This window comes from Sporisorium graminicola, chromosome SGRAM_23 (genome assembly GCF_005498985.1).
Source record: "Sporisorium graminicola strain CBS 10092 chromosome SGRAM_23, whole genome shotgun sequence".
Lineage (NCBI taxonomy): Eukaryota > Fungi > Basidiomycota > Ustilaginomycetes > Ustilaginales > Ustilaginaceae > Sporisorium > Sporisorium graminicola.
The window spans coordinates 40,106-63,765 of NC_043732.1; the positions used below are offsets into that span (position 1 = coordinate 40,106).

Below are 23,660 nucleotides of genomic sequence, written 5' to 3' on the forward strand. Positions count from 1 at the left end.
CCAGTCAGCCTCTTAGCATGCTCCGTCGCTTGCCTGCGAATCAATTTTGTTCCAGCCTTTTTTTGCAAACCAATGAGTTTCGTACGCACACGATGCTCTGCACTGCCAGTTGTGTCTTTGGCGTGAGCAACATGTTGCGATCGAAGAGGCAGGGCATCTGGTGATGTCCAGCATCAAGCATCATACGAAGGTGGATGCTGTGAGGTACCGTATGCTGGTGGATGGTGATCCGAGTTCGGTAGGTTTGAATCCCCGTGAGATAAACGTGGTAGTATTCTTTGGACTTCGTTGACCGCCGAGTTTGTGCCGCGCGCAACGCTCGCCCCACCAGCCGTGTTGCCCTGTCGGATGACTTGGTCGAAGGAAGGGGCAGGATCCACAGGATTGGCATCATCGGCGTAAGGAGGTGGTTCGTAATGAATCGTTCCGCCGCGGTCTCGTTCAAGTTGTGTCAAGGCGCCTGACGTTGCAGCTTCGTACGAGGGATGCGACTCAACGATGCCGTGGCCGGTCGTCGCTACGGAAGGTGGTTGTGCTGTCAGATCGAGGTAAGCCGGGTAAATCGCCTCCGAGCCGGGTTGCGGTGGCGACAGGTGAGGCGGAAACACGTCATCCTGACTCAGAGCGCGACGGGGATCTCTGTGTGTTGCGTGTCCGCTTCGCACGTGGAATGATTGTGAACCGGAACCGATACCACCGTGAAGCTCGTTTCGAGCATCTGATCGTTCCGCTACAGGTGAAAGCGGGGGAGGAGGGTCATCGTGCTCCAAAGGTACAACTGCGCCGCTGTCGGGAGCCAGTGAGAGTAAGCTGTAAGGAGATGGTGAATCCAGCGAGTGCGAATGGACATGATCGATGGGGGGAGGCGGCGGAAACGAGTCGTTGCCGGACCCATTCATCTCTGGAAAAGGGTCGGCAGGATGTCGTTGGGAGTTGCGCGGCATTGCCAACCCAACGCCTTCGACCTCGACCTCGACTTGCAGATCGTTGCGGCTATCCAGCAGCGATGGCGGTGGACCATCATCGTGTGCGGAAGGATCAGAAATCTCCAGGAATTGACGCAATTGTTCGAGGCGCTCTGCGTGATCCGTAGCCTGACTGCTTGAACCAGTGGCGTTGGACTGGTCGGCTGCATCCAGCAAATCGTTCAAGCTACGGCCTACATCTTCGTAACCGTCATACTCGTCTTCCATGCCGAAATCGAGCATGTCATGGGCGTAGTCTGGAACGCGGGAGCTTGAAGCTGAGGGGTTATCGTCTTCGAGCATGCGTGCCTTTTCGCTTCTCCTGAGCCTTTCCTTCTCTGACGCAGCATCCATGCCCGCTGGCAAATTGCCCTCTAGATCCTCGAGTGCACCTGCAGCACCGGGTAGGATCTTGACAGCTCTACGAAGAACGATGTCTCTACGCTCGCCGCGGCCGCCGAGGATACCGATTTTGATGCGCACTTCGAAGCTCACTCTGTGCATCAATGTCTCCTGACTGATGCTCTCGCAGCCGCCCCCTCCTCCGCGTCCGAAGACCGGTCCTGATGCGAGCGCGTCGTGATCCGGGTGAGGATGAGGCATGTTGGCTCGATCGAAGGGAGGGTGCAGCGTCAAACGCAGCAGCACTGGCCGCTGTGAATGGAAGCGGCAGAGCTTTCCACTGTGAGCCAACAAAGCCTGGTGTACGTGCGGGTCCGATGCTTCGTGTACATCAGGTTCCGTTCGCAAGAACGAATCAGAGCCGTCTCTATCTGGCTTGACATGGATTATGCGCACCAGATCGGCCTCGACTGCGCGCAGCTTAAGGCCTTTTTCGGTAATGGTTGTAGGATCTGGTGAGGGGATACGAACGCGGATGTCGATGGGCTCTGCACGTCGAAAGATGGTGCGGTTGATTTGTGCATAGACGAGTGTCGGCGCTTGTTCGATCCAATTAAAAGGCTCAAGCGTGAACTGCTGGTCAGGAAGAGCAGCGCCATCAATTTCGCCGAGCTCGACCCTGTTCAGAGGGCCGGGGCGTGTATAGCGCACGAGGTGTACGGGCACCGTCTTGATAGCGTGGGGCAGCTTTTTAGCATCGTCGCTGAAGAGCTGAGCCGTGATGGTGTAGGTCAAGGAGCTGTCTCGGAGATGGACGCAGTGAGGCAGATCTGCAGTGAGTGGAAATGAGAAAGGCATCATGGACGGCACTGATGGAAGACTGGCGGTGGAAGATGTGGCTTCCTTGTGTGCATCCCAGAGCACGAGCGTGTGCGAGAAAAGCTCGACTAGATTCTGCTGCGCTGACGGGCGACTCCTTGCAGTCCCAGCATCCACCTGCTCCTTAGCTTGGAGCTGAACGATACAGCGAGTATACCTCCCTCTGTTCTTGGTCTCGGTGTCGAGCTTCACAAGCACGTCGCCTTTGATCCATGCCTGGAAATCCTTGAGACCCAAGTAGCCGACTTGGAAAGACGTGGAATCGCTGCGAGGCGCAATGTCGAAGAAGCTATCGCTGCCGGACATAATCGCTTGTGAGGTAGTTTCACGTGCAGACCCGACTGGTTCGAAGTATGATGGCACTGCTGAGCTGCTGCTGGTGGTTGCTTCGGAGTAGCCTGGCAGAGCGTTTGCTGATCGAGAAGACGGCATGTCGCGCGATGGCGTCGCATTTGTTTCTGAGTTCGTTGACATCATCACAAGTGCTGGAGCTGCGCGTGGGTGCTGGTCTGCTTGATCTATTGCCGACATCGCAGTGAGAGGAGGTGGACGAGGAATTGATTGAGCTGGTGATGCATGCCTTGCTGCAGGATCGAGCAGGTCTGCTGGGTAGCAAGATCGTGATGCTCAACTGCGATACGCCGAGCTTAGGGTCATTGTGGCCTTCTAGTCAATGGGCCACCATCTTGAGTGGGCGTGGGCGCAAGAGTCGGAAGCAGCCGATCGTGACGGTGATGATGGTATGATGTCGAGAAGCGATACTTTGACTCGCATATCACAAGCTCAGCATTAAAAACCCTAAAAATGTGGAGCTGCGCAGTCGCTTTTTTTCGGGTCTAAGCGTGTTGGTCGAGCCCCCAATTTTCATGTCTTGTCCTGGCGGCTATGCTTTGTACTTTACTATTGCCAAGTGGTAATGCATTCATGATGAAAGGACTGCCAATCTGTACCAGATGCTTGCTCGGCCATCTCACCGAGTCGTTCTTCGTAGCGAAGACTAGCTCGAGAGCAAGTCGCGTTCGAAGAACCTCGGTAGTAGCGGAAGACGCAGGCGAACGTCGGAGAATCCGAGGACGCTCCTGGGGAACAGCGGCTCTCTGTATCGCGTCTCTCAGCACTTCTGCGGCGCGCCTGGCCAGAAACAAGACGAGCATATCGCAGACGGGCTCTCTGTAAGCTTACTCTGTTTACAGCGGGGCGTCCAGTATGCATGCATCTAAAAAGGACGAACTATCGTCTCGTCTCAAATGGACAGGTCGTGTTGCACATTCTATCTAGTCTTTGGCGGCGGGGAAAGGAAAGGGTGGGTTGTTAGAACGAGGGTCCGACTGACGCTGATGATCGAAGGGAAACGGGTTTTCCTTCCGCGCTTGCTGGATGAGATCGTCGAGCCCGCGCTCAGTCACGGCTTTCTATCAACGGAGTCGAGATCAAGTTGATGGTGGCAAAGGCAAATGATGGCAGAAGCGAAATCACGCAGATGTTAGCAAGCGCAGCCTTGTTCCTCGTAGTACAAAAGTCGCTGGGGGTTGACGAGCGGGACAGCTTCCGATCACTACAGCTTACCCTGACGCATGTTTGGTAGTCCTTGAACAGCTTGGCGCAATCCCTATCGTACCGCTCCATGATGCTCTGTTTTCTCGACTCGACGTCCAATTCAGGTAGCGTGGATGCACTTGTTGAGTTTGACAAACTTGAAGAAGAGTCCGAGAACCAGCTTGACTTCTTCTTACTGCCAGAGCTGGATGACGACGATGTTGAAGCCAAAGACGCCGTTGACCCGCTCGTAGACGCCTCGCTCTGTCGCTGCTGATCCTGAATTTGGTCGTCGCCTATCGCCAAGTAATCCTTGAACCACAGGTTGAAGCACGAGTCGTATCGATGCTTGAGCGGTGTGCACTCCGGTGAGAGGGACGAGATCGCGCCCAGGCCCGCCGCTCCTTTTGCCTGCCATTCAGCGTCGTCCACCGGAGAGACAGCAGGTGCACTCGAGCTGGTCGTCATCGGCGCAGCTGCCGTCGATGAGGTCGCTGCTTCAGCAGGCTCATCCTTGCCTTTGGAGAAGAACATCGCTATGGCTCGTTTGGACCTAGCCCACGTAAGATGTGTCGACCGTGAGTTGTTGCCGAGGCGGCGACGAGATGCAGGACGGAGATGACAAGGTGGATAGCAGGCAACAAGGTGGAGCGTGCATCTTCTCTTTCTGCGGCTGCTCCGGCGAAGAAAATGCAGAGTTTGTTAGACCACTCCTGGACGGGTGCAGCGCATTTCTCAAACTGGCCTTGAAGCACTTCTCTAGGTGGCACATCACGAGCAGAAACCTCAAGACGATACTCAGAATCATAATGAATCAGCGACCGGCACTCCTGACGAGAGCAAGAAAGAGTATCCAGACACGAAATGTAGAGATAAGGCCAGCCCAGTGCGATATGCCATCCAAAAGTATCTGATTGCGATTCTACGAGCGATTCTACGAGGCGAGAGAGGGAAAGGAAGAGGGCACAGAGCGGGGTCAGCCGGATGCTCTTCTACCGTTTCCAGATCTCAGTTGAGCTGAGAGCGCAGTCAGCGATGACGGCCGCGGCTTGGCTTCGATGTATGCGCACTAGCAGTAAGGTGCTTGCGACGCACACATCAAAGGAGCATGGCAGCCTTGGAATCCATCATATAGGAGCGAAAGACATTTAGATGGTGGGGTTCTCCGCACCGAGCTTTGTTGGCTCTCGGATTGAACTATGCTGTGCTGGAGGATAATCCTGTGGATCCATTGGCGGCGAAAACATAACGCCGTGCCTTCGTTGGAACTTCGAGAGTCACGCCCGCCATGCTGCTGGTTTCTATCACGGCTGCAAAACTTACGTTCAGGACTGTGCAGGGCTTCTTTCACTCTGTGAGAGACAGGTGCAGACAGAGAGGTCAACAGAGCCCTGCGATGTGCTGCTGATGTTGTGGTTGCAAGGAAACAAGGCAAGACCGCCGCTCGCAAAAGAACTTGGAATCGACACTCGCCTCGGCGGTTTTTTTGCTCTGTGGTTTCTTTTTCCTTTACCTTTCGGAAACCGCAGCTTTTGTGCAAGAGTTCCGATCGGGGCCCGATGACCCAGTGCGAACGTCGGCTGCTGAGAAACGGCCCGCTTCTAAGAGCGGCTCTACCCTGCGTCTCTTGAGCAAGACGAACTCCCGCTTCGCTATATCGATCAATTGAGTTCGTCCACTGCAGACGAAGGAAGGCTTATGAAAGAAGCCTCAGTCTCTCCATATTGTATCAAACCGCCACGTTGTTTGACAGATCGACTATCCATTTGACTTCTTTCAAAGACGGCGAGTCATGTTGGGGTGATTTTCGGAAGCTGAAGCTCGCTTGAATTGTGCGCTTCTGCTGCTGCAAGGCTGAAAGACATGCTCTACCCCGCAATCAGCACGTCGAAATAATGCAGTATTGCTTGCACCTTCAGCCATAGACTCTACTGAATAATCGAATCGTAATATCGGCATGGGTGACCGTCTGCTCGTGAGCGAGTGAGTGAGTGAGTGAGTGAGTGACATACAGCGTAAACGATTGCTCGAGTCACGGCTACCAAGGGACGACGTTTGCCTTCGTGCTTCGGCTAAAGCTCCACGGCTAGTTTGAAAGCCGTGAGCCGGTTCAGGGTCGTTGTTCGAATGAGCTCGGCATTTTGATGGCCAACAAAAACCACCATCCGTCCAAGCCTGTCACCTTCGTCATCTTCTCTTCCCCCCCATCGCCCCCGGTCTTGAGGTCGAAGAGGTGATCACAGAACTCAGGCTTTTATAGGATCTGACCCTCAGCAGTCAATCCCTCGCGTACGAATACTGGGCAAGTATGGCAGTACCCTTCGAGAAGATCGCCTCCAGGCACCGAGCCTCCGACGGCTTTCCTCTCGCGCTGACTATCTTCCGACCTAAATTGCAAAGCGACCTCAAAGCCAGTGTGGTCTTTGCCAACGCAACTGGCGTACAGGCTCGTTTCTACCACAACGTCGCCGCATGGCTCTCGAGCAACGGCGTAGCAGCTTATACCTTCGACTATCGCTACTCCGGCGCATCCTTCCCGCTGGAGCTTGACCCCGCTAAGCTCGCCGAGGACGAGGATTACTTTGAAGAGGCACTGCGGCAGTGTCCCGACCACGTCGACATCACGACGACCTGGTGCAAGGTGGATCTCGCTTCCATTGTGCGATTGGCGTACGAGTCGAATTCGCACGTAGACCTTACCATAATTGGCCACAGCTTGGGTGGCCATCTCATGGCCGTGCTGCCGTCAGATCATATCTATGGCCCCAAAGCGAAAGTGAAGCGCTTGCTTAATGTGTGCGGCGGTAATGCGTTCGCCATGAACCAGAAAGAACCTGATGAGGCCGCATTTGGTTTCATGGAGATCGTTGTCAAGCCACTGGCTGAGGAAAAGATCTTCCGTGCTGCCAACTTGGGTCTGGGATATGATCTGCCTTACGGTCCTGGTAGGGAATGGGTGCAGTGGTACTTTCACCCCCACTTTGCCTTCCACCGTCTAGAGAACCTCAAGCTCGCTCGGGGGCTCAAGGGGGTCCCACTCCTTTATGTCGGCTTTGAAGATGACGAGAAGATCAGCAAGTAAGTTGTATATCGGTGACACTTCCTTGGGTAGACCCTGCAGATCGGTCAGTTGATTGAAAGTCCCCCTCCCTCCTTCGTACTCTCTCACTATCACGTAGACACATGATGGAAAAGTACCTCGGCATGTTCGACCACTCTGATCGCCTCAAACAGAGTCTCTGGATCGACCCGTCCAAGAAAAACTGGCCACCGTGCGGCCACGTCAACGCCTTCACAAAGAGCAAACGACCCGCGCTCGTTCCTGTCGAACACGGCGAAGCCTACACGTCACAGAAAGACTTTGAAAATGCCATCTCCACCAAGCCTAGACCTCCACGCAGCACACTGACCAAGGAAGAGAGCATCTGGAAACTATTTCTCGACTATGTTTTGGGCAGAGAGGTGGACAAGTCAAACGCAGAATACAAGATTTGGACGCCGCAGGACGAGAGAGATGTCATGCGGGAACGGGAGGAGGATGCCGAAGCGCGCGCCAGGAGCCCAAGGGAGGAGGATCTCCTCTTGGGCCTGGTGCCGCCACGCAAGGCCAAGTTGTGACGAGGCGAGTACGGAACACTAATGATACCTAATTTTGCGAAACAAGATACAGCTTGCCAGGACAAAGTGTGCGGGGAACTGCCAGGCCAGAGTACAGCCTAGTGTACACCTTGACGTCTACAGCAGCACAGCGTGAAGGACAGTGGCCACTAAGGCCAACATTGCAGTCGAGCAGGGATCAGGTTGCTTTCCAGCAGCACCGCTCGTACCCTTCGATCCCGAGCCCGAGCCGGCGCTCGAAGCACCACTTCCCTTCCACAACTCCGGGCTGCGAGTGGAGTCGGCATTGATCGAAGGTTCAATCTGAGTCATCCAATACAGCCAGCTCCGCAGATAGTCGTCGGTCGTCTTTGTAGCAGCCGTCGGAAGGAACAAGGGTGCAGTTCCGTTGGACCACAGCAACGAAGCAGCGTGATACTGCACTCTGGCGCTCTTTGCAGCCTGAATAAAACGGAACACGACCTCAGGCACACTGGTGCCGACCACGGTGGCGCCGTCGTTACGCATCAGCACCAGCGGTCGGAACCCGTCCGACTGATTGACCGTCTGCACTCCTGTTCCGGCGGGGCCAAACTTCTGTGCGAGATCGAAGCCTTTGACGACGCTGTCGACGTTTACGGACGTAGTGTTGGGTTCAGCGTCGAAGGCGTTGAACACGGGAGCGGGGTGTGAACCCATAAAAGACGCGCCCGAGGTGGCTGCGTACAAGCTGCTCACGTCCGAGACTGTCGCGTCTGCCGAAGTGCCGTTGGCCAATCTGGCAGTGAAGAGCGTCCAGGGCAGCAGTTGCTCGGAGCTATAGTACGCGATACTGCTGACAGTCGTGTTCGGGAACCTCTGGTAGATGGAGGAATGTATGAAGACCTCTGCCGGGCGAGCTGGGGCAGCGTAGCCGTCCAAGGCAGCCGAAGTGACGATAGAGTCATTGATTCGGACAACGGCGATGTCGGCGGGAGTAATTTGAGCCGCAGTGCGAGTGTTGGCGCTGATGAGGAAGGCCGTACTAGGTGAAAACGGATCCCGGATCGAAATGTGGCCGGGAGAACCGTCGGCGATGCCTTGATAGGCTAGGATGCGCGACGCGTTGACGAGCTGGTTGACCGCCAGTTGGCGAGGAGTCAACGTAGGCAAACCACTTCAAGCGCGACGAAGCAAAGCGAAAAGAAGTGTCAATATGCTTAGGCAGTTAGGAGGTCCTTCTTGCATCACGCTTGTACCATCACAAAGTCAAAAACGTACGACTGCGAGACAACGAGGTTAGCACCGAGCACAAGGACCAAGACGGGCCAGAAACAGATGAAGAGTGTCATCTCCATAAAGTCAAGGCGCTGATGTGTGTGTACAATGATTTCGTAAAAGCGTAGTCCAGCGGGAATGAAGCAAGGAGGAAAGAGGAAAGCTAGCGAACCGTGTCTTCTTATACGTCGCTTCGTAAGCAACATGTGCGCTGTGGAGAGCGTCTGTTGTCCTGCGCTGCACTTACTAGGACCACCGTGTATGTGTGTGCAGCAGACGCTCCCTCGTCAGTGCACTCTTTCGCCACCATCCGGGTATCGTCGAAAGAGGCGGAGCCAACTTCCCACGCTTCCGGAACGATAAAGGAGGCATCGCACTGATGGGAAGCAGGGAAAGCGGTAGACCCGAAACAAAAGATAATGAGGTTCGGAGCGTCCGTCATTTCGCATCTCTCATGTTGCTCCGACAAACAAGGCAGACTGCGGATGGTCCGCATTGGAAGCGAGGGTGGTAGGAAGAGATCCGAAGTCGAGCCCTTCTTGTTTGCAGAGGTGCGGACACTACTTTTCGGCTGTTCCTGTGTGCACATAGTGGCACTACACACACAGAGAGTTTTGCTCGACTGATCTATTAATCTGTCAAGAGTCTATATAAAAAAAAAACATTAGAGTGAAAGATGCGTGCAATTCCGCCACAGTGGGGCTGAAGGGGAAGGAAAGTATCGAAGAGTGGTGACCGGAAGGGGTTACAAGACACCGCCTCGAAGGGTATCGATTGGCGAAAGCGCCCGCGGTCACGAAGCACTCGCAAACTACTGCGAAGCCTCGGACTGGCTCTTTTGCTGCTGCTGCTTTTGTGTCTGTGCCTGACGAGCCTTCTGTGCCGATCTGACTTCGAGGTAGATCCAGATGGGGAACGTGAGCAGGATGACGGCGAGCCACGCCCAAAGAATGCCGAACCATTTGAGAATCTCGACGCGCTGACCGACATCAAAAATGATCTTGGTGTAGATCTGATGGATACTGTAGAATGGCATCGAGTAACCGTACTTGTAGAACGAAGGGGAGAGCTCGATCGGAAGGTTGGCCACCGAGACGTTGATGATGATCCAAAAGATGAGGGTGAAACCAATAAACTTGGGACCAACGAGGGAAATGGCGCATTCGACCACCAGACCTAGCACGCACATGCCGACAAATGTGGCGCTCCACCAGGTCATGAAGCCAGCTCCGTAGCTGAAAGTACGTCCGTATGGCACTTTGAAAGGGATGTTGAGAAGCGAGATCATGAGCGACAAGAAAAAGTAGCTTGCGAGCGGCGCAATAATACGCATCGCGACCAAGGAGCGGTATCTGAGGAACGGTTGCAGTCCCTGCCTTGCACCGAAGTTTGCCATGGTTATAGGCAACGTCAAGATAACCTGGTAGATCAAGCCCACTACCAAGACTGCGATCGCGACAGTGACGTCGTAAGGCCGCAGATCACGGTTGTGAAGAGCGACAGGAGATGCGATGGTCTGTGGCGCCCTGGCGAGGTTGTTGATGGCGGTCTGGTTGCCGGCTATTGTCGAAAAGTATTCTGCAGCGAGCTGTGCGCTCAACCGTGCGATCGCCTTGTTCAGTGTAGCTGTAGCAGGAGCGAGAACCATCGAAGGCACGACCTGAAAGTTGCGCGAAGTGGCATAAGTGAGGGAGATAAGCGATTGGGGGTTCCACGATGCATCGCCATTGGCACGCGCCTGCTCCAGCTTTGCGGTCGCATCCTCTGCAACAGTCACGATCATCCAGGTAGACTGCGTGTTGGTGACTTCGTAGTCGAGCTGCTCTTGGGTGGGGTAGCGGACAGGGTCGATGAGAGTCCATGTGCTGTGTGGTTTTGTGCCGTTCTTGTTGACGTCAAGGAGTGCTTCTTGGATGGCTGCACCAATGGCGCCCGAATCGCGGTTGACAATCCACGCGGTGAGATTAGGCGAGAGGTCGATCTCCTTCCAAACAGACCCCCAGTAGATGGCAATCACTGCCCAAACAAAGATCATGATCAGAAAGATCGTGGAGCCCATAGCCTTGAGATAACCGCCGCGCTGAGCGCGAAGCCGCGGCGACCAGAACGTCTCTTGACCGAGCTGAGGAGGTTGACGCGCTGGCGTCGGCGCTGTGGATGACATCTCTTTGTCGTTCATGTTGGTGGAGTGCTCATGGCTTGGTGTAGAGCCAGCCGCCGTCGAGCCGTGAGAGTTAGATCGCGGCTCCGAGGACATGGAAGTGAATTTTGCAGTGGAGGAGGGACCAACGCGTGGAGTTGTGTAGGATGCACAAGTGGGCTTGGCTGTCACTGCGCTTCGAAGGAGATAAGATGGGATGGTGTAAAGCTGTGCGCAGCGAAGCTGTCTCCCCTTATATGGCCGTTGGATGGTGTCGCGAGGCGAAAACAACAGAGAACGTAGCTGAACCGCTCGCTTGCATATAGTAGTCAGCCTGCTTCCAAAAAATATTCGGACTCGGGAGCGCGGCAGCAATCGCGATTCGCACAATCCGCTGAGTCCGCAGGGAGCGAAACATAAGTTAAATTCGCCTTCCAGCCTCCGCGGCATAACGGGTTGGAGATCGTACCGGCGATTCGCTCGTTTGGTTTGCTTGCCCGTCATTATTTGGCAAGCGTTCTTGATACAGTAAGAATTGCGCAGCTCTGTTCGGATATGGTCTTGGGCGCCACGCCCACGCGAATGCCGGTACTGAGACACACGCAGGTTGGCCACGGACACCGCAAACATCGAGACAAGAGCGGAAGCAAGCATTCCGCGCTCCTGCAGTTGCAACCAAGATACAACGTCCTCTCGGCCCGCCGCGCTTTATCGGCTTTTCCGCGGGCCCTCGCAATTATTTAAGTTGGTCTCACGTTCACCGCTCATTTGGACCCCTTCGCCTCCGCGGTATTTCCGGCAAGCCAAAGGAAGGAAGTGACCCTTCCCACAGGTTAACGCCGGAGATCTTTCCGACACCCATCCGGCCTATCGACTGCTTCTTGCTTCATTGATCGAACCAGAGAGAAACATGATGCTGGGTATCGATTGACGCTACAAGCTTCTGGCACACACCGAAGATCGCCGACTGAGATCGCTTACTTCTAACTGAGCCATCGGCGGACTGTCGGTACAATTGGATCCTAGCGCCGCTCTATCAATATCCACCTCGACGCAGCTCGATCGCTCCCAAAACGAGCAAAGCAAACCCAAACGGAAGCACCGCGGCGAACACGACGACATCCTGGTAGATGCGTTTGCCACGCGTCCTGCGCTGTAGCTGACGCTCCTTGCGTGCTAGCAGGATGGTGGTGGCTTCGTCTCTGTCGTCGCTGCTCTGCTCAGTGAGGTGGCTCGGAATCGACGCGGATTCTCGACCCAAGTGTATAGACCCGCTGTGTCGACTCGAATGGCGCAGATGTGACCCCGACGCTTCTGCTCCTCCTGCTCCTTGATCGCGCTTCTGCTGAGTCGCTTCGGCCCGATCTTCTGCTTCTTCCTCTCGATTGTCAAGCAACGGCTGCCTTTCGCCACGTTCATCCTCGCGAGATCCAAACAGATAACGACGGTTGCGAGCCAGCATCGACAGCGGACCTGAAAAGTAGGCAGAGGCCGTCTTTCCGATCTCGCTTGCAAACGGCGGAAGGATCGCTCGTGGACGGCGAATATGGAACAAAATCAGCCACACCAAGCCAGGCATCACGAAGCCCACCGCAGCGCCCATCAGACCGAGCACCTCGGCAGCCCGCGTGAACCTCGCCTCTTCGCCCTCCTTCTCTCTCCTGCGGAAACCTCCCGCGCCAGAGAGGTAGGCACTCGAGGCAGTTATACTCCAGAGGAGCAGCCCTGCCAGCGCGTTTCTTGCAGGCTTACCCCACTTGCGCTTCCACTGGCCCAGGCGAGATCCATCCTGCGCTGCGCTGCCGCCTGATGGTCGCTGCGGTCCGGTGGCAGCGCCGCTCGTGTCTGCATCGTCGACTGGAAGCTGAATCGCCGGACGTCGTCTGCGCAGAGGATGCAGGTTGAGCAAGCGCAGCAATCGGCCCCACGAAGAGCGCGCTGCTGTCAGGCAAATGGCCACATGCGTAGCAAGGATGGCCACGAACAAGACTCGCGCCACGTTGATCCAGTCGTCGTCGTTCGGAAGTGACGCAAACAGGTTCGGGTGAACATCCTTCTTCAATCGGCCCTGCACGCCGTTGACGCCCGCCACGATCCCGAAGATGATGCTCATCGCAATCACGAAAAACACCTGGCCGACTTGCGCGCCAACGAATGCCGTGACGTTGGATCGCGACGTGCCGATGCGTCGAAGACTACGCTGATGCGCCAGAATTTGGAGCGGGCAGGCGCTCAGCGTCAAGAGAGGCAGTAGCGAGATGGGCGCCCAGATTGAAGGCGGGTACAGCGGATTGGCGTTCGGCCACCTGCTGTCCTTATTCATGTTTCCCAGCTCCGCCGCCGAGGACCCAAGCGGAGGCGAGGTGGCATAGATCTTGACGAGAACGATGACCGCGATGATGGGGTAGAACGACAATGAAAAAAAGGTATTGAGGCGGATGAGGTTGCGTTTAGCCAGCGGGAAGATCACAAGCGGCACCGAAATGAGACCTCCGACCACCAAAGTGACGAACGCTCTGTCGTGCAGTGGCACGCCGCGGCGAGCATAGTGGAAGAACACTTGAAGCAGCAAGTCGGAAAGGGCAAAGTAGCCGATGATGGCACTTCCTGTCGCATAGAGTGCAAGCAGCATCCCTGAAATCACCCTACCCGCGCCTCCTTTCCACGGAGTGTATCTACCAAAACTGGCACCCACGATGGCTTCGATGGCGCTGCCGTTGACGTATCGACTGAGAACTACCCAGAGGCCACCGCCAACACCGCCGAGCACCGCAACTCCCACCAGCGCGATGGTGCCCACAGTGACACCCGTGCGTGCAAAGTAATGCGGCATGGACAGCAGCACTGCCGGGTGCAAACTGGCCGAAAACAGATTGGCAGAGACATGAGGTGCCGAAAGACTCGCCGGTGTGCTTGGATTAGTCAGGAGCTTCCACCATGCTCTGCGATGCTCGCGAGACGGTCGCAAGGACTGCAGCACCGACTCGGGTCGCCCACGTTTCGGTTTCCTAGTTCTTCGGCCGGGCGCACTGTTGCCGGTAGCGGAAAGGGGCAGCGTCCGATCCTGATGCAGAGCAGCCTGAGCGTCTCCGTCTTCGTCGCTGCTATCGTCCCAGGCCTGGCCTACATCGATGCGGCCTTGGCGCATGAAAGCGTCAAATTCAGATGCAGCGTCGCTGTCAGCTTCTTCGAGCTCGTCGGCGTCGATGTGTCTTGAGGGCGGTCGAAGCGCCGTGGATCTAGAATCTCCGGCGGGGTTTTCGCTGCCTTTAAGACTACTGGTAGCAGGCCGACCTGAATAGGTTTCGGATGATCGAGCTTCATCGTTGTTGTCTCCGTCCTCTGTTGGCTCAGGGTGATGAATCGATAGGTGAGACGGCTGCGTCGACACCGTCGGATACTGCGTTTCGTTTGCACGCTTTGGCGACGGAGAGGTCGGCATCCTAGGGCGTTTAGAGAGCAGCAGCGTTAGCTCCTCCTCGAATACCTTGCCTCGGTGCCACTGTTGGTGTGTGATGGCGATAAGAGGATAGCCCCTGGTGTCGCATGTGGAGCAGGAGCAGGAATCGAAATCGAGTTCCGATGGCCGTGCGTCACGCACGCTACTCTGCGGAGAATGACGAGTAAAAAGCAAAAAGCAGACGAAGCGCGACCTCGAATTATTAAAATAAAAAATGTCCAAGAAAAAGCAAGGGGCCAACCCGGAATCGAACCGGGGACCTCTGTCAACTTAGTGCATCCTCTTTTTTAAGGAGGAGATCGCCCTAAGACAGCATAATAAGCCACTATACGATTGGCCCTCAATTATGGAAGCCAGAGACAGCATTGTGTATAAGAAGTATGACGTTTGCTGCCTCCATCAATGGTAAGTAGAAGTAAGGCTATTAGTTCTCTCGAAGCTTTTTCAAAATGCTCAGGTGGCATGGCGAAGAGCGAATCATCATGGACAGAGCGAGGATCTTATCTGATTGAAATGGAGCAGACAACTGTCGTCATTTACACGGTAGTGAGGTGGCACTCAGTGCTTTGTCAGAGAGAGAATGTCTGCGCTGGGGACACCAGACCAGCCGCGCTTCTCGTAGTCGGCAAGGCTGGCAACCATGTCCTGAACGACATCCTTGAGCGGAATGTACTTGAGTCCAAGGACACGAGTAGCTTTGGAACCGTCGAGCTCGTTCTGCTTGACCGACTTTCCCTGGCCTTGCTTGCCCGAGGGAACCTGCTTCTTCCAGTCGGTGGGGACCTGGTTGTCGCTGTGGATAATGTCGGCGAGGTCCTGGTAGACGAACGGAGTAAGCGCTGTGGCGAACCGGTTGCCACCCGCTTCAGGGCGAACCAGCGCCTCGACATGAGCGTAGGCAACATCACGCACGTCAACGCAGTTGCCAGAAGGGGTGAGCAGGTCGTCTTCCTTTTTGGATCCGTGGAGCAGGCCCCACACGAAGCTGACCGAGGTGTTGAGCTTCTCGGGCGAGTTGACCTGGTGAAGGATGGGGCCAAAGACAAGAGGAGGGTTGATCGTCACAAGATCCCAGGTGGGCTTGTTCTCGTCGACAAATTGCCATGCAGCACGCTCAGCCAGCGTCTTAGAGGCTCGGTAGGCGTCCTGCGGCTCTTGATCCTTGCCCTTCTTGTCGACACGCTCAACGCTGGAAACGTTCCAATCCTTCTCGGTATAGACGACGTGGCCTTGACGGCTCGAGTCAACAATTGCGGCAAAGGACGAGGTGATGACGACACGCTTGACATTGCTGCCATGCTTGTGGATCGAAGAGAGAACGTTGCGCGTACCGTTGACGGCGGGGTTGATAAGCGTCCGCCTGGGGTCACCTTCGACGTTCATGTGGAAGGGCGAGGCGGTGTGGAGAACTGCATCAACACCCTTGACGGCATCATCGAAAGCGCCCTCCTTCTCGAGATCCTCGGCGATGGTGTATTCAAGGTTGTCGGCGTACTTTTGGAAGACGTCCTGCAAATATTTGCCTTTATCTTGGGATCGGACAGTGACTCGTACTTTGTGACCGCGCTCAAGCAGCTGGTAGACGATCCAGATGGCAATGAACCCGGAGCCACCGGTGACGAGGACGTGAGACTTGGATCCAATGGCTGGCATGGTCGTCGTTGAGGTGCTGTGGGGTGGACAAAAAGAGGCTTGGGCGCGTGTCAAGGGCGGACAGTGAGTGTTTCTGGCTGGTTTATATGGTGGCCAAGATGGTTGTTGGTGGTGTGTGGAGGTGGAGTAAAGCCCAGTAGCGTTCGCAGCACTTGGGGCGTGCGAAAGCTTCGAGACGGCACACCTCTGGAGAAAGCGGTCATGCCGAGAAGCTGTTTGATTTTGCATTGCCGTTCTTTGCTGAGTCTCCTCCACAATACAGAGAATGGCGCACGGAGCGACCGTTTGAAGCTCGACGAGCTGTCGGCCGATTGCGCCGATAATCACGAATGCTTTTCCCACGGACTGCCGCCGAGTTCCATCTTCTGACAACTTGCTCGTTTGCTGACCACGACATCGTCAAAACGTTCGCTATCAGCAAACCCGCTTCCCGCACTGCTGGCTTTTCGCGCAACATGGCAACGACATCACGGATCGTGGTGGTTGGCATCGGCGGTGCTACCTGTTCAGGGAAGACGACGCTGGCCAAGCACCTGCTTCAAATCTTGAACCAATCTCCTAAGGGTGGCAGCAGTAGCAGCAGCAAAGCGGGCATCAAGGATGCATTTATCCTGCATCAGGACGACTTTGCGCCGCTCGAAGCTTCTTTGCCAGTTGACCAAGAGTTTGGCGTCGCCGACTGGGATCATCCACCAACAGCAGTAAGTAGCTGTATCGCGAAGACGAGATGTAGGTCAATTCGAAGACTCCTTGCTGATCACTAGCTCGCATGTCTCACATAGATTGACTACAAGCGAATGTACCGCACCATCCAGCACATTAAAGCAACGGGGTCCTTCCCACCCGAGTTCTCGTCGCACGATCACCTGAACTCACAGCCGGACTGTCCCATCTCCGGGGAAGTATCAACTAAGTGGAAGGATCGATTCGCTTCACTAGCATCGACAAGCTCGCCTGCAGCGGAAGGTGTACGGGTGATGCTTGTCGACGGATTCCTGCTCTACTACGACCCGGAGGTACGCTCGACGATGGACGTCCGAATGTTCCTGCGCACGCCGCGGGCCGTTCTCAAACAGAGACGAGAGGAGAGATCCGGGTATGCAACAGCAGAAGGGACTGTCTGGAAGGATCCCGAGGGTTACTTTGATCACATTGTGTGGCCAGCCTACGAGCTGGCGCATAAGGGCGTTTTCAGCGAGCAAGACATCGAGAAAGGCACGCCGGCTCAATCCAGTGCTGAGGACGGTTCGATACCTGGTGGGTCAGTGGAAGGACTGAAGGTGCTGGATGCTGCTACTACGCAGCCAGGGTCGAGTTCGAGCACATCTGCTTACTCGACAGAGATGACAGACATGGTGGACCAGACGTGTGCCGCGATATGGGACTTTCTCACTACCAAGCTTTGACCTGCCCCATGAGATGTCCTGTCTCGCGAAATACCAAAGACGATCTCGTCATCGCACTCCCAGCTTCCAGAATGAACGTGACATACAACACAGAGAGAGCCGACATGTGAATGCTCTTTCGCAGTTGAAGCTGTTCGAAGGCTATCATGGTGGTAACCGAACATGCATCGGGCCCCGATTTTGATAGTGAAGACGCACGCGCCTTCTGTTTTTGAAAGTGAAGGGAATTCCAAGATATTCCAGCCAGCAGGCCGCTTTCAAGAGAGAGCGAGAGAGCGAGAGCAGTGCGCGAAATTGCTTCGTGAAACTCACTCGAATCCGCGGGTGAAGCAAAGCCCCAAGTTGGAGCAGAAAGCGCTTCAGGGACGTGTCGCTCTTGCTTGCAATTGGCACTTGGCAATTTGTGTCGAATTGACGCTCAGCAGCGTCGGTCCGCTTGGTCGGATCGTCAGATCGTCGTCGGCGGCCATCATCATCATCAGCATCACCACGACCACGACCATCTCGCTCACGTCACGACCCAAACCTCAACGTCTGTACGATCATCTAGCTTCTGGTCTTCACAGCTGCGCGGAAACAAGTCGCAACTTGCCATAGCTACCTCCTCGCATCGCTTACACGCAGTCGATCATACCACTCGCCACATCGGATTCGATCGCTACTTTGCATATCACAGTCCGCCAACATGTTCATTCTCAACTGGTTCTGGGTAGGTATCTCTGACTATGCACGCTCGATTGGCATCGGTCACAGTCACGGTCCCGGTGGCTGCGCTGCCGTTCAGTGACTTTGAGCTCCAATATCGGATCTCATACTTCAGCCTTGGGAAATGTCTGCGAGTCCGCCATATCCATTTCCATTTGCTGACGATGACAATACTTGGCGCCTTCTCCTTTTTGCAATACACTGTCTACAGGATATCCTCGCCCAGCTCGGTATGTATCAATTCGTCAGCTTATCGGCATTAGAGGAAGCCCCTGCATCGACCCAACCAACCTCGAGATCCGCAAGCACATGACCACGGAATTGGGCTCACTGACAACATTTGCGCTTGGTTTCCGTAACAGGTCTGGCACACAAGAACGCCAAGATTCTCTTCCTTGGACTGGATAACGCTGGTAAGACCGTACGTATCTTTAAATGTCTTGCCTTCTCTCAAGCTTGAAGCTTTACTGACAGTCGCCTTTGTTCCGATGCATTGGCTCAAACTCTCGATCCGATAAACGTGCCGATTCGCGCTTCTCACAGACGCTTCTTCACATGCTCAAGAACGACCGTCTGGCCACATTGCAGCCCACTCTTCACCCAAGTACGTCGCCGTTCACTTTGCATTCAGCTATCGAGTCGCAGTCTTCTTACTGACCACCATGAAATCCCACCACCACTTTCCCCTCTCGCCTGCCCAAAACAGCCTCGGAAGAGCTCGCCATCGGCCAAGTCAAATTCACCACATACGACCTGGGTGGACACCAGCAGGCGCGTCGTCTGTGGAAGGACTACTTCCCCGAGGTCGACGGGATTGTGTTCCTCGTTGACACGCAGGACCACGAGCGTTTCGCGGAAGCGCGTGCCGAGCTGGATGCTCTGCTCTCGATCGAGGAGCTCTCCAAGGTGCCCTTTTTGATCCTGGGCAACAAGATCGATGCTCCCGGTGCCGTGTCGGAGGAGGAGCTGCGCCAGGCTATTGGGCTCTACCAGACCACGGGCAAGGGCAAGGTGCCGCTGAAGGACATCCGTCCGATCGAGATCTTCATGTGCTCCGTCGTCATGCGCCAGGGATACGGTGAGGGATTCCGATGGATCTCGCAGTACATTTGATCTCTAGTGCCCTAATCCACACAGCTCTGGGTTGGCTCGTATGGTAGCATCTTCGCACGCTCCTCTCTCAGCGGCGGCGATCCCATCACGTTTCAGGCGACGGAGCCGCGCTCAAAGAGACGCAACCAAATGAGCCTCTCGCTGTTTCACACTTTCTCCGTCCGCGAGGCTTCTGGCACCTCTCCATTGCTTCACATGCCCTTTCTTCCTGTGCCCTCTTCTTTTCGAATCTTGTTTCTTCTCTCCCCTCTACCCCCCTGAAATGCCAAAATAGCTTCGCTTCTCGACTGACGTTCCCGCTCTGGCGTGGCTGCTTCGATGGAAGGAGCGCAGGGGGTGTGTGTGTTTTTTTAACCGTCGAGACAGAGGCGGTCGGGGCACGCTCAGTGGACAACAAGGCGTCGGGCGCCAAGATGCGTCGTGATTGCGGGAATGCGAATCGTATATACACTAGGTTAGAGAAGAGTGAAGGTACAGAGTACATGTTTGCAAGGTCGCTCGCTATACCAACGAGTGGGCCATTTCGGCATTACGTATGCTCTTCCTCCTCCATCGCCACCGCTGCTGCTGCTGCTGCTACTGGTGCTGCGGGTGTGGTGCGGCTTAGACAACCGTCTTCTTGCCCTTCTTCTTCTCGCTCTCCTTGTGGCTCTGGAACTCGACGTCGCTAGTCAAGCCCTGGCCAATCTTGGCGTCAAGGTCGTAACCCAGCACGTTGACCTTGAACTGCTTTCCGATGTCGAGCAACTTTGCTGCGAGCTCGTCGGTGTCCTCGGCCTTTCTTGTCCAGATGGCGATGCGGTAGAAGTTGGCTCGGGCGGACATGATGACGCCGGTGATGAGCTCGTCGTCGGGGCTGCTGCTGGGCGGCGGGGTGCCGTTGGGGAACGGTGCTTCAAGCGTCTCGCCGATGGCGGCGAGCATTGTGTAGAGCCAGAGGCGGTCGATCTGCGCGCGCGTCTTATCGCGCGGCAGCTGGATGCTCCACTTGCCGCCGTTGGTGTTGGCAGGGTCCTCCCAGGCCGGCTTGACGCCTTGTTTGAACAGGTAGTAGTTGGCCTTCTGCGGCAGCTCCGAGGGGGGCACCACGTTGTTGTACAGCCCCCAGAACTCTTCGACGCTGTCGAAATCGACGACCTTGTTCATGTCGTCACCCCAGCTGTCCTTCGTTCCGCGTGCAGATGCCATGCCCTTTTGCGATGGGTTGTCGAACCACAGTGTCCACGAGTTGTACAGCGGGTGCTTGACGTTGAAGTTGCTGGCATCCTGGAAGACTGTGCGGTACTCGTTGGCGTTGCCAGTAGTATTTGACGAGGCATCAGCGGCAGCAGCAGCTTCATCAGAAGTGGAAGCAGCAGCGTCTCCGTTGACGGTCTGGTCGACAGCCGAGTCGAGCGCGGCCTTGGAGGCGTCCGCCGGTGCCTTTGGAAGGTCTGAAGTGGTAGCCGACATTTTCTGGAGTGCGAGAGTGGTCTGTGTTCAAAATGCGAGTCTATGCTGATGCCTAGACGGTGGTGGCGGGATCGAACGATTGCAAGTATTCGCTGCCGAGGTGATGAAAGTGCCCGTATCAGATACTTCTGGAAGCGAAAGAAAGAGCCAGCAAAGTTGCAGCGATTACGAAACGCAAACTCCAAGAATCCAAGCTACTAGTGTCCCGTAACTCGCGGCAAGTAGATGAAGAAGTCCCGTTGGTAGGAGCCTGTCGGTAAAGATGCGTTTGTGTCTGTGTGTGTGTGGGTGGGTGGGTGGGTGTGTAGCAGACTCGTCCGGACGACTGCTAGGAATAGTTGACGGAGGAGAAGAAGGAGATAGAGGTGAGCAAAGGCTGAGAAGAACCCGAAACATTGCAGAGCGCTTGGTCTCTGTCTCGTTCTCTCTCTCAGTCTCTCGGTCTGTCTATCGTTTGCCGCTTTGAGAAACGGTGGAAATTTTGGAAGCTTGCAGAGTGCAGTCTCATTTCATCCCGCAACTTGGCTCTCTCGCTGCGCGCCCTTTTCCTTGGGGAAAAAATTCGAGCATTCCAACCTCAGCCCGCCCAATTCAATTACGAGAGCGAGACAAATTGAATACAAACCAGACGGCTCGATTTTCGTTTGCGCACTTGAACCCATTTCAAATGCTTCAATCTGCAGTTTAGCAAATCGGCCCGATCCGGTCGACCCTCGTTGGCACCCTCGCTCGCGCTCTCTCTCACTCTCTCTCTACCTCCGCAGACGATGGCGGCCACACGCCATTGAATACGAAAAGTATACTGCATTGCATGTCAAGAGGGATAGCACATTGGACTGCACACCTTCAGAACACTATACTTTCCACTTGCGCATCCTCTTAACCGACCGAGGATGATTGCTGCTGGCACCACTAGCCGACTTTGCCGCGGAAGCGCCTGCACCCGCCAACCCGCCACTAGCAATAGTGCTTCCAGGCGCATACCACACGTTCTTGTAGTTGATCGGGCCCGGCACCCTCACACCCAGCTGCTCGTTCGCTCCACTGTCGCCTGCAGACGTATCTGCAAGTGCTGCAGCGAAGGATTGAGACCGTGACCGAACCCCTGCGCCACTGCTCGCATTGGATTGCGTTCCAAAGTAGTGCCCATACACCCCACCCGGCGTAGGCGGGTACGGCGCCATTGGTGGTCCTCCACCAACAGCCGAGGCAGGCGTGAGCGGCGACATGAGTGGCTCGCCTCCCCACCCCATCGACATGCCCACCCCCAGTGGTGTGCCCGGCATCCCACTAGCGCTGGCTGCTCCTCCGCCGCCAGCAGAAAATGCAGCGTTGGAGAGTCGCCGGCTGCCAACTGGCGTCGAAGGCGTCGTCGAAGGTGAGTTGAGCCCTGAACTTGACACTGAAACCTTGCGGTTGAGTCGCAGCGTCAGTCCACCTGGGCCGCCACTCGCGGGCGTCTTGGGAACCGCAAATCCTCCACTAGCAGCAGAAGCCCCAGTTGCAGCTGCAGCCGTTTCCTTCTCTGCCATCGATGTCGACAGGTCTGCACTCGCCACGTTCCCACTATTCCGCGTCGAAGAAGCAGCATACGCCACCGCAGCAGCACCATCCGTGTTCTGAATCAACCTCCTCAGCGAAGCCTCGACCAGCCTCGCATTGGCCAGCTTGCGGTTCACCAACACGAGCGGGTCCTTTCTTCCTTTGCTCGCCTCCTCGTCTTGGTCGCCCACGCCACCAAGCGAGGAGCTGTAGGCATTGGTGGGGAACGCCGGTGTCTGCATCCATGCGTGCCTGGGTGGCATGCCAGGCAAGTGGCGCGGTACAATGTGGTCGGCCACTCGTCGCCATGCTTGCTCGCCCGAGGTGAGCGCCCGTAGATCCCTCGCCGATGAAGATGCGGAGGAGGATGCGAGCTGACCCTGTTCGTTCTGGCTGGGTTGACGCAGCTTGGCCTGTCGACGTTCCTTTTTTGCGAGGGCTCGTGCCAGATCGTGCTTGCGTTTCATGACACGAGCGTGGACAGCGGCACGACGATTGCCGTGCTCGTCGTCCGAGTCGCTGCTGGCAGACCACGTGTCCAGCTCAGACCCGTCATCCGAGTCCGAGGGCAAGAAAGCGTCGCTGCCTTGCTTCCAGTCATCCTGCTCGTCCTTCTCGGATGCTGCATCCGTTCGTGTCCTATTCCTTGTCACCGTATACGTCGTTGGCGCAGTAGCACGCTCCTTCACCTTGGCCCTTGCCTCCTGCTCGGCGCCACTGCTAGATTGCTGACGAGAGAAGTCGCGCAGCTCTCGAATAGACTGACCATGCGTCTCGAGCGCGTAGATCAAATCCCTCGCAGAAGGCTGATCTCGGCACGACAATTCAGCCGCGTGTGTTGCCGCTGAAAAGACGGAAGTAAGAAACTTTTTCGTGAGCTGGCTGACCTCGTGCAGCGCCGAAGCGGTGGTTGCGTCAAAGCCTGCTCGCTTCGCTTGAACTGCAATAAGCTGGAACAGTGCCCCGTTTGCGCTCGACCCGTCAACAAAGGGTATAGAGTATGGAACTCGTGATGAAGAGGCGACCGTGGTGAGTGGCGGGCAGTAGGTGTTGGATCTCTGCTTTCGTTTGGGTTTGTAGGGCTTCTCGTGCTCGTCTGCAGCCCCTGCTGGTACTGATGTTGCCGATGATGGGAACTGAGGTGGTTGTTGAGGAAGTGTGGATGACGAGCCAGCTTGGTCCTTGGAGGATGCAAGTTTGGCATCCGCTGCTGCGCGACCATTCGACTTGGAAGCGCCGCCGCCTCCACCGAACAGGGCTGTGGAGGATGAAGTAACAGCCCAGCTGGGCACGCTTGCTGGCGGCATTGTGAGTAAATGCCCTTGCGATGCGTGCAGCGGAGCGGACTGTGCGGGGCAGATGGTGTGTGCAGAGCGAGATGGGTGTGAGATGGATGATGCGTTTGTGTATCTCGAATCTGGAACATCCGCGGTGCGAGATCGACCTAACAACTGCGCGCCTCGAGCCAAATGTTAAGGCGGACACTCGAACAAACTGTTGAAATTCGGGCCTCCACCACGCGTATCGCATCATATCGTCTCAAGATGGTGCGAACGGATCAGCTTGAAACTGAGACGCTTTCTTCCTGTCCGCCCTTCTCCGTTCTGACCAAC

General features: G+C 55.8%; 11 protein-coding genes across 11 annotated transcripts; 3 read left to right on the forward strand and 8 right to left on the reverse strand.

The window, feature by feature from the left end:
* Positions 1–173: 173 nt before the first annotated feature.
* Positions 174–2,618, reverse strand: EX895_004142 (uncharacterized protein; the record flags this gene model as incomplete). Its single annotated transcript, XM_029884738.1, has 1 exon — positions 174–2,618. One exon carries the CDS (start codon positions 2,616–2,618, stop codon positions 174–176), a length of 2,445 nt encoding a protein of 814 aa, XP_029738839.1.
* Positions 2,619–3,460: 842 nt separating this feature from the next.
* EX895_004143 (uncharacterized protein) lies at positions 3,461–4,256 on the reverse strand (the record flags this gene model as incomplete). The annotated part of the gene is made up of 2 exons (XM_029884739.1): positions 3,461–3,598; positions 3,753–4,256. 2 exons carry the CDS (start codon positions 4,254–4,256, stop codon positions 3,461–3,463), a joined length of 642 nt encoding a protein of 213 aa, XP_029738840.1.
* Positions 4,257–6,030: 1,774 nt separating this feature from the next.
* On the forward strand, positions 6,031–7,340 carry EX895_004144 (uncharacterized protein; the record flags this gene model as incomplete). Its single annotated transcript, XM_029884740.1, has 2 exons — positions 6,031–6,800; positions 6,902–7,340. 2 exons carry the CDS (start codon positions 6,031–6,033, stop codon positions 7,338–7,340), a joined length of 1,209 nt encoding a protein of 402 aa, XP_029738841.1.
* Positions 7,341–7,457: 117 nt separating this feature from the next.
* EX895_004145 (uncharacterized protein) lies at positions 7,458–8,656 on the reverse strand (the record flags this gene model as incomplete). Its single annotated transcript, XM_029884741.1, has 2 exons — positions 7,458–8,475; positions 8,580–8,656. The coding sequence occupies 2 exons, from the start codon at positions 8,654–8,656 to the stop codon at positions 7,458–7,460; spliced, it is 1,095 nt and encodes a 364-aa protein (XP_029738842.1).
* A 731-nt stretch (positions 8,657–9,387) lies between these two features.
* Positions 9,388–10,833, reverse strand: EX895_004146 (uncharacterized protein; the record flags this gene model as incomplete). Its single annotated transcript, XM_029884742.1, has 1 exon — positions 9,388–10,833. One exon carries the CDS (start codon positions 10,831–10,833, stop codon positions 9,388–9,390), a length of 1,446 nt encoding a protein of 481 aa, XP_029738843.1.
* Positions 10,834–11,752: 919 nt separating this feature from the next.
* EX895_004147 (uncharacterized protein) lies at positions 11,753–14,158 on the reverse strand (the record flags this gene model as incomplete). The annotated part of the gene is made up of 1 exon (XM_029884743.1): positions 11,753–14,158. The coding sequence occupies one exon, from the start codon at positions 14,156–14,158 to the stop codon at positions 11,753–11,755; it is 2,406 nt and encodes an 801-aa protein (XP_029738844.1).
* Positions 14,159–14,734: 576 nt separating this feature from the next.
* EX895_004148 (uncharacterized protein) lies at positions 14,735–15,829 on the reverse strand (the record flags this gene model as incomplete). Its single annotated transcript, XM_029884744.1, has 1 exon — positions 14,735–15,829. One exon carries the CDS (start codon positions 15,827–15,829, stop codon positions 14,735–14,737), a length of 1,095 nt encoding a protein of 364 aa, XP_029738845.1.
* A 455-nt stretch (positions 15,830–16,284) lies between these two features.
* On the forward strand, positions 16,285–17,235 carry EX895_004149 (uncharacterized protein; the record flags this gene model as incomplete). Its single annotated transcript, XM_029884745.1, has 2 exons — positions 16,285–16,530; positions 16,612–17,235. The coding sequence occupies 2 exons, from the start codon at positions 16,285–16,287 to the stop codon at positions 17,233–17,235; spliced, it is 870 nt and encodes a 289-aa protein (XP_029738846.1).
* Positions 17,236–17,920: 685 nt separating this feature from the next.
* On the forward strand, positions 17,921–19,053 carry EX895_004150 (uncharacterized protein; the record flags this gene model as incomplete). Its single annotated transcript, XM_029884746.1, has 5 exons — positions 17,921–17,944; positions 18,152–18,170; positions 18,303–18,361; positions 18,484–18,544; positions 18,647–19,053. The coding sequence occupies 5 exons, from the start codon at positions 17,921–17,923 to the stop codon at positions 19,051–19,053; spliced, it is 570 nt and encodes a 189-aa protein (XP_029738847.1).
* Positions 19,054–19,656: 603 nt separating this feature from the next.
* EX895_004151 (uncharacterized protein) lies at positions 19,657–20,505 on the reverse strand (the record flags this gene model as incomplete). The annotated part of the gene is made up of 1 exon (XM_029884747.1): positions 19,657–20,505. One exon carries the CDS (start codon positions 20,503–20,505, stop codon positions 19,657–19,659), a length of 849 nt encoding a protein of 282 aa, XP_029738848.1.
* An 854-nt stretch (positions 20,506–21,359) lies between these two features.
* Positions 21,360–23,354, reverse strand: EX895_004152 (uncharacterized protein; the record flags this gene model as incomplete). The annotated part of the gene is made up of 1 exon (XM_029884748.1): positions 21,360–23,354. One exon carries the CDS (start codon positions 23,352–23,354, stop codon positions 21,360–21,362), a length of 1,995 nt encoding a protein of 664 aa, XP_029738849.1.
* Positions 23,355–23,660: the final 306 nt, after the last annotated feature.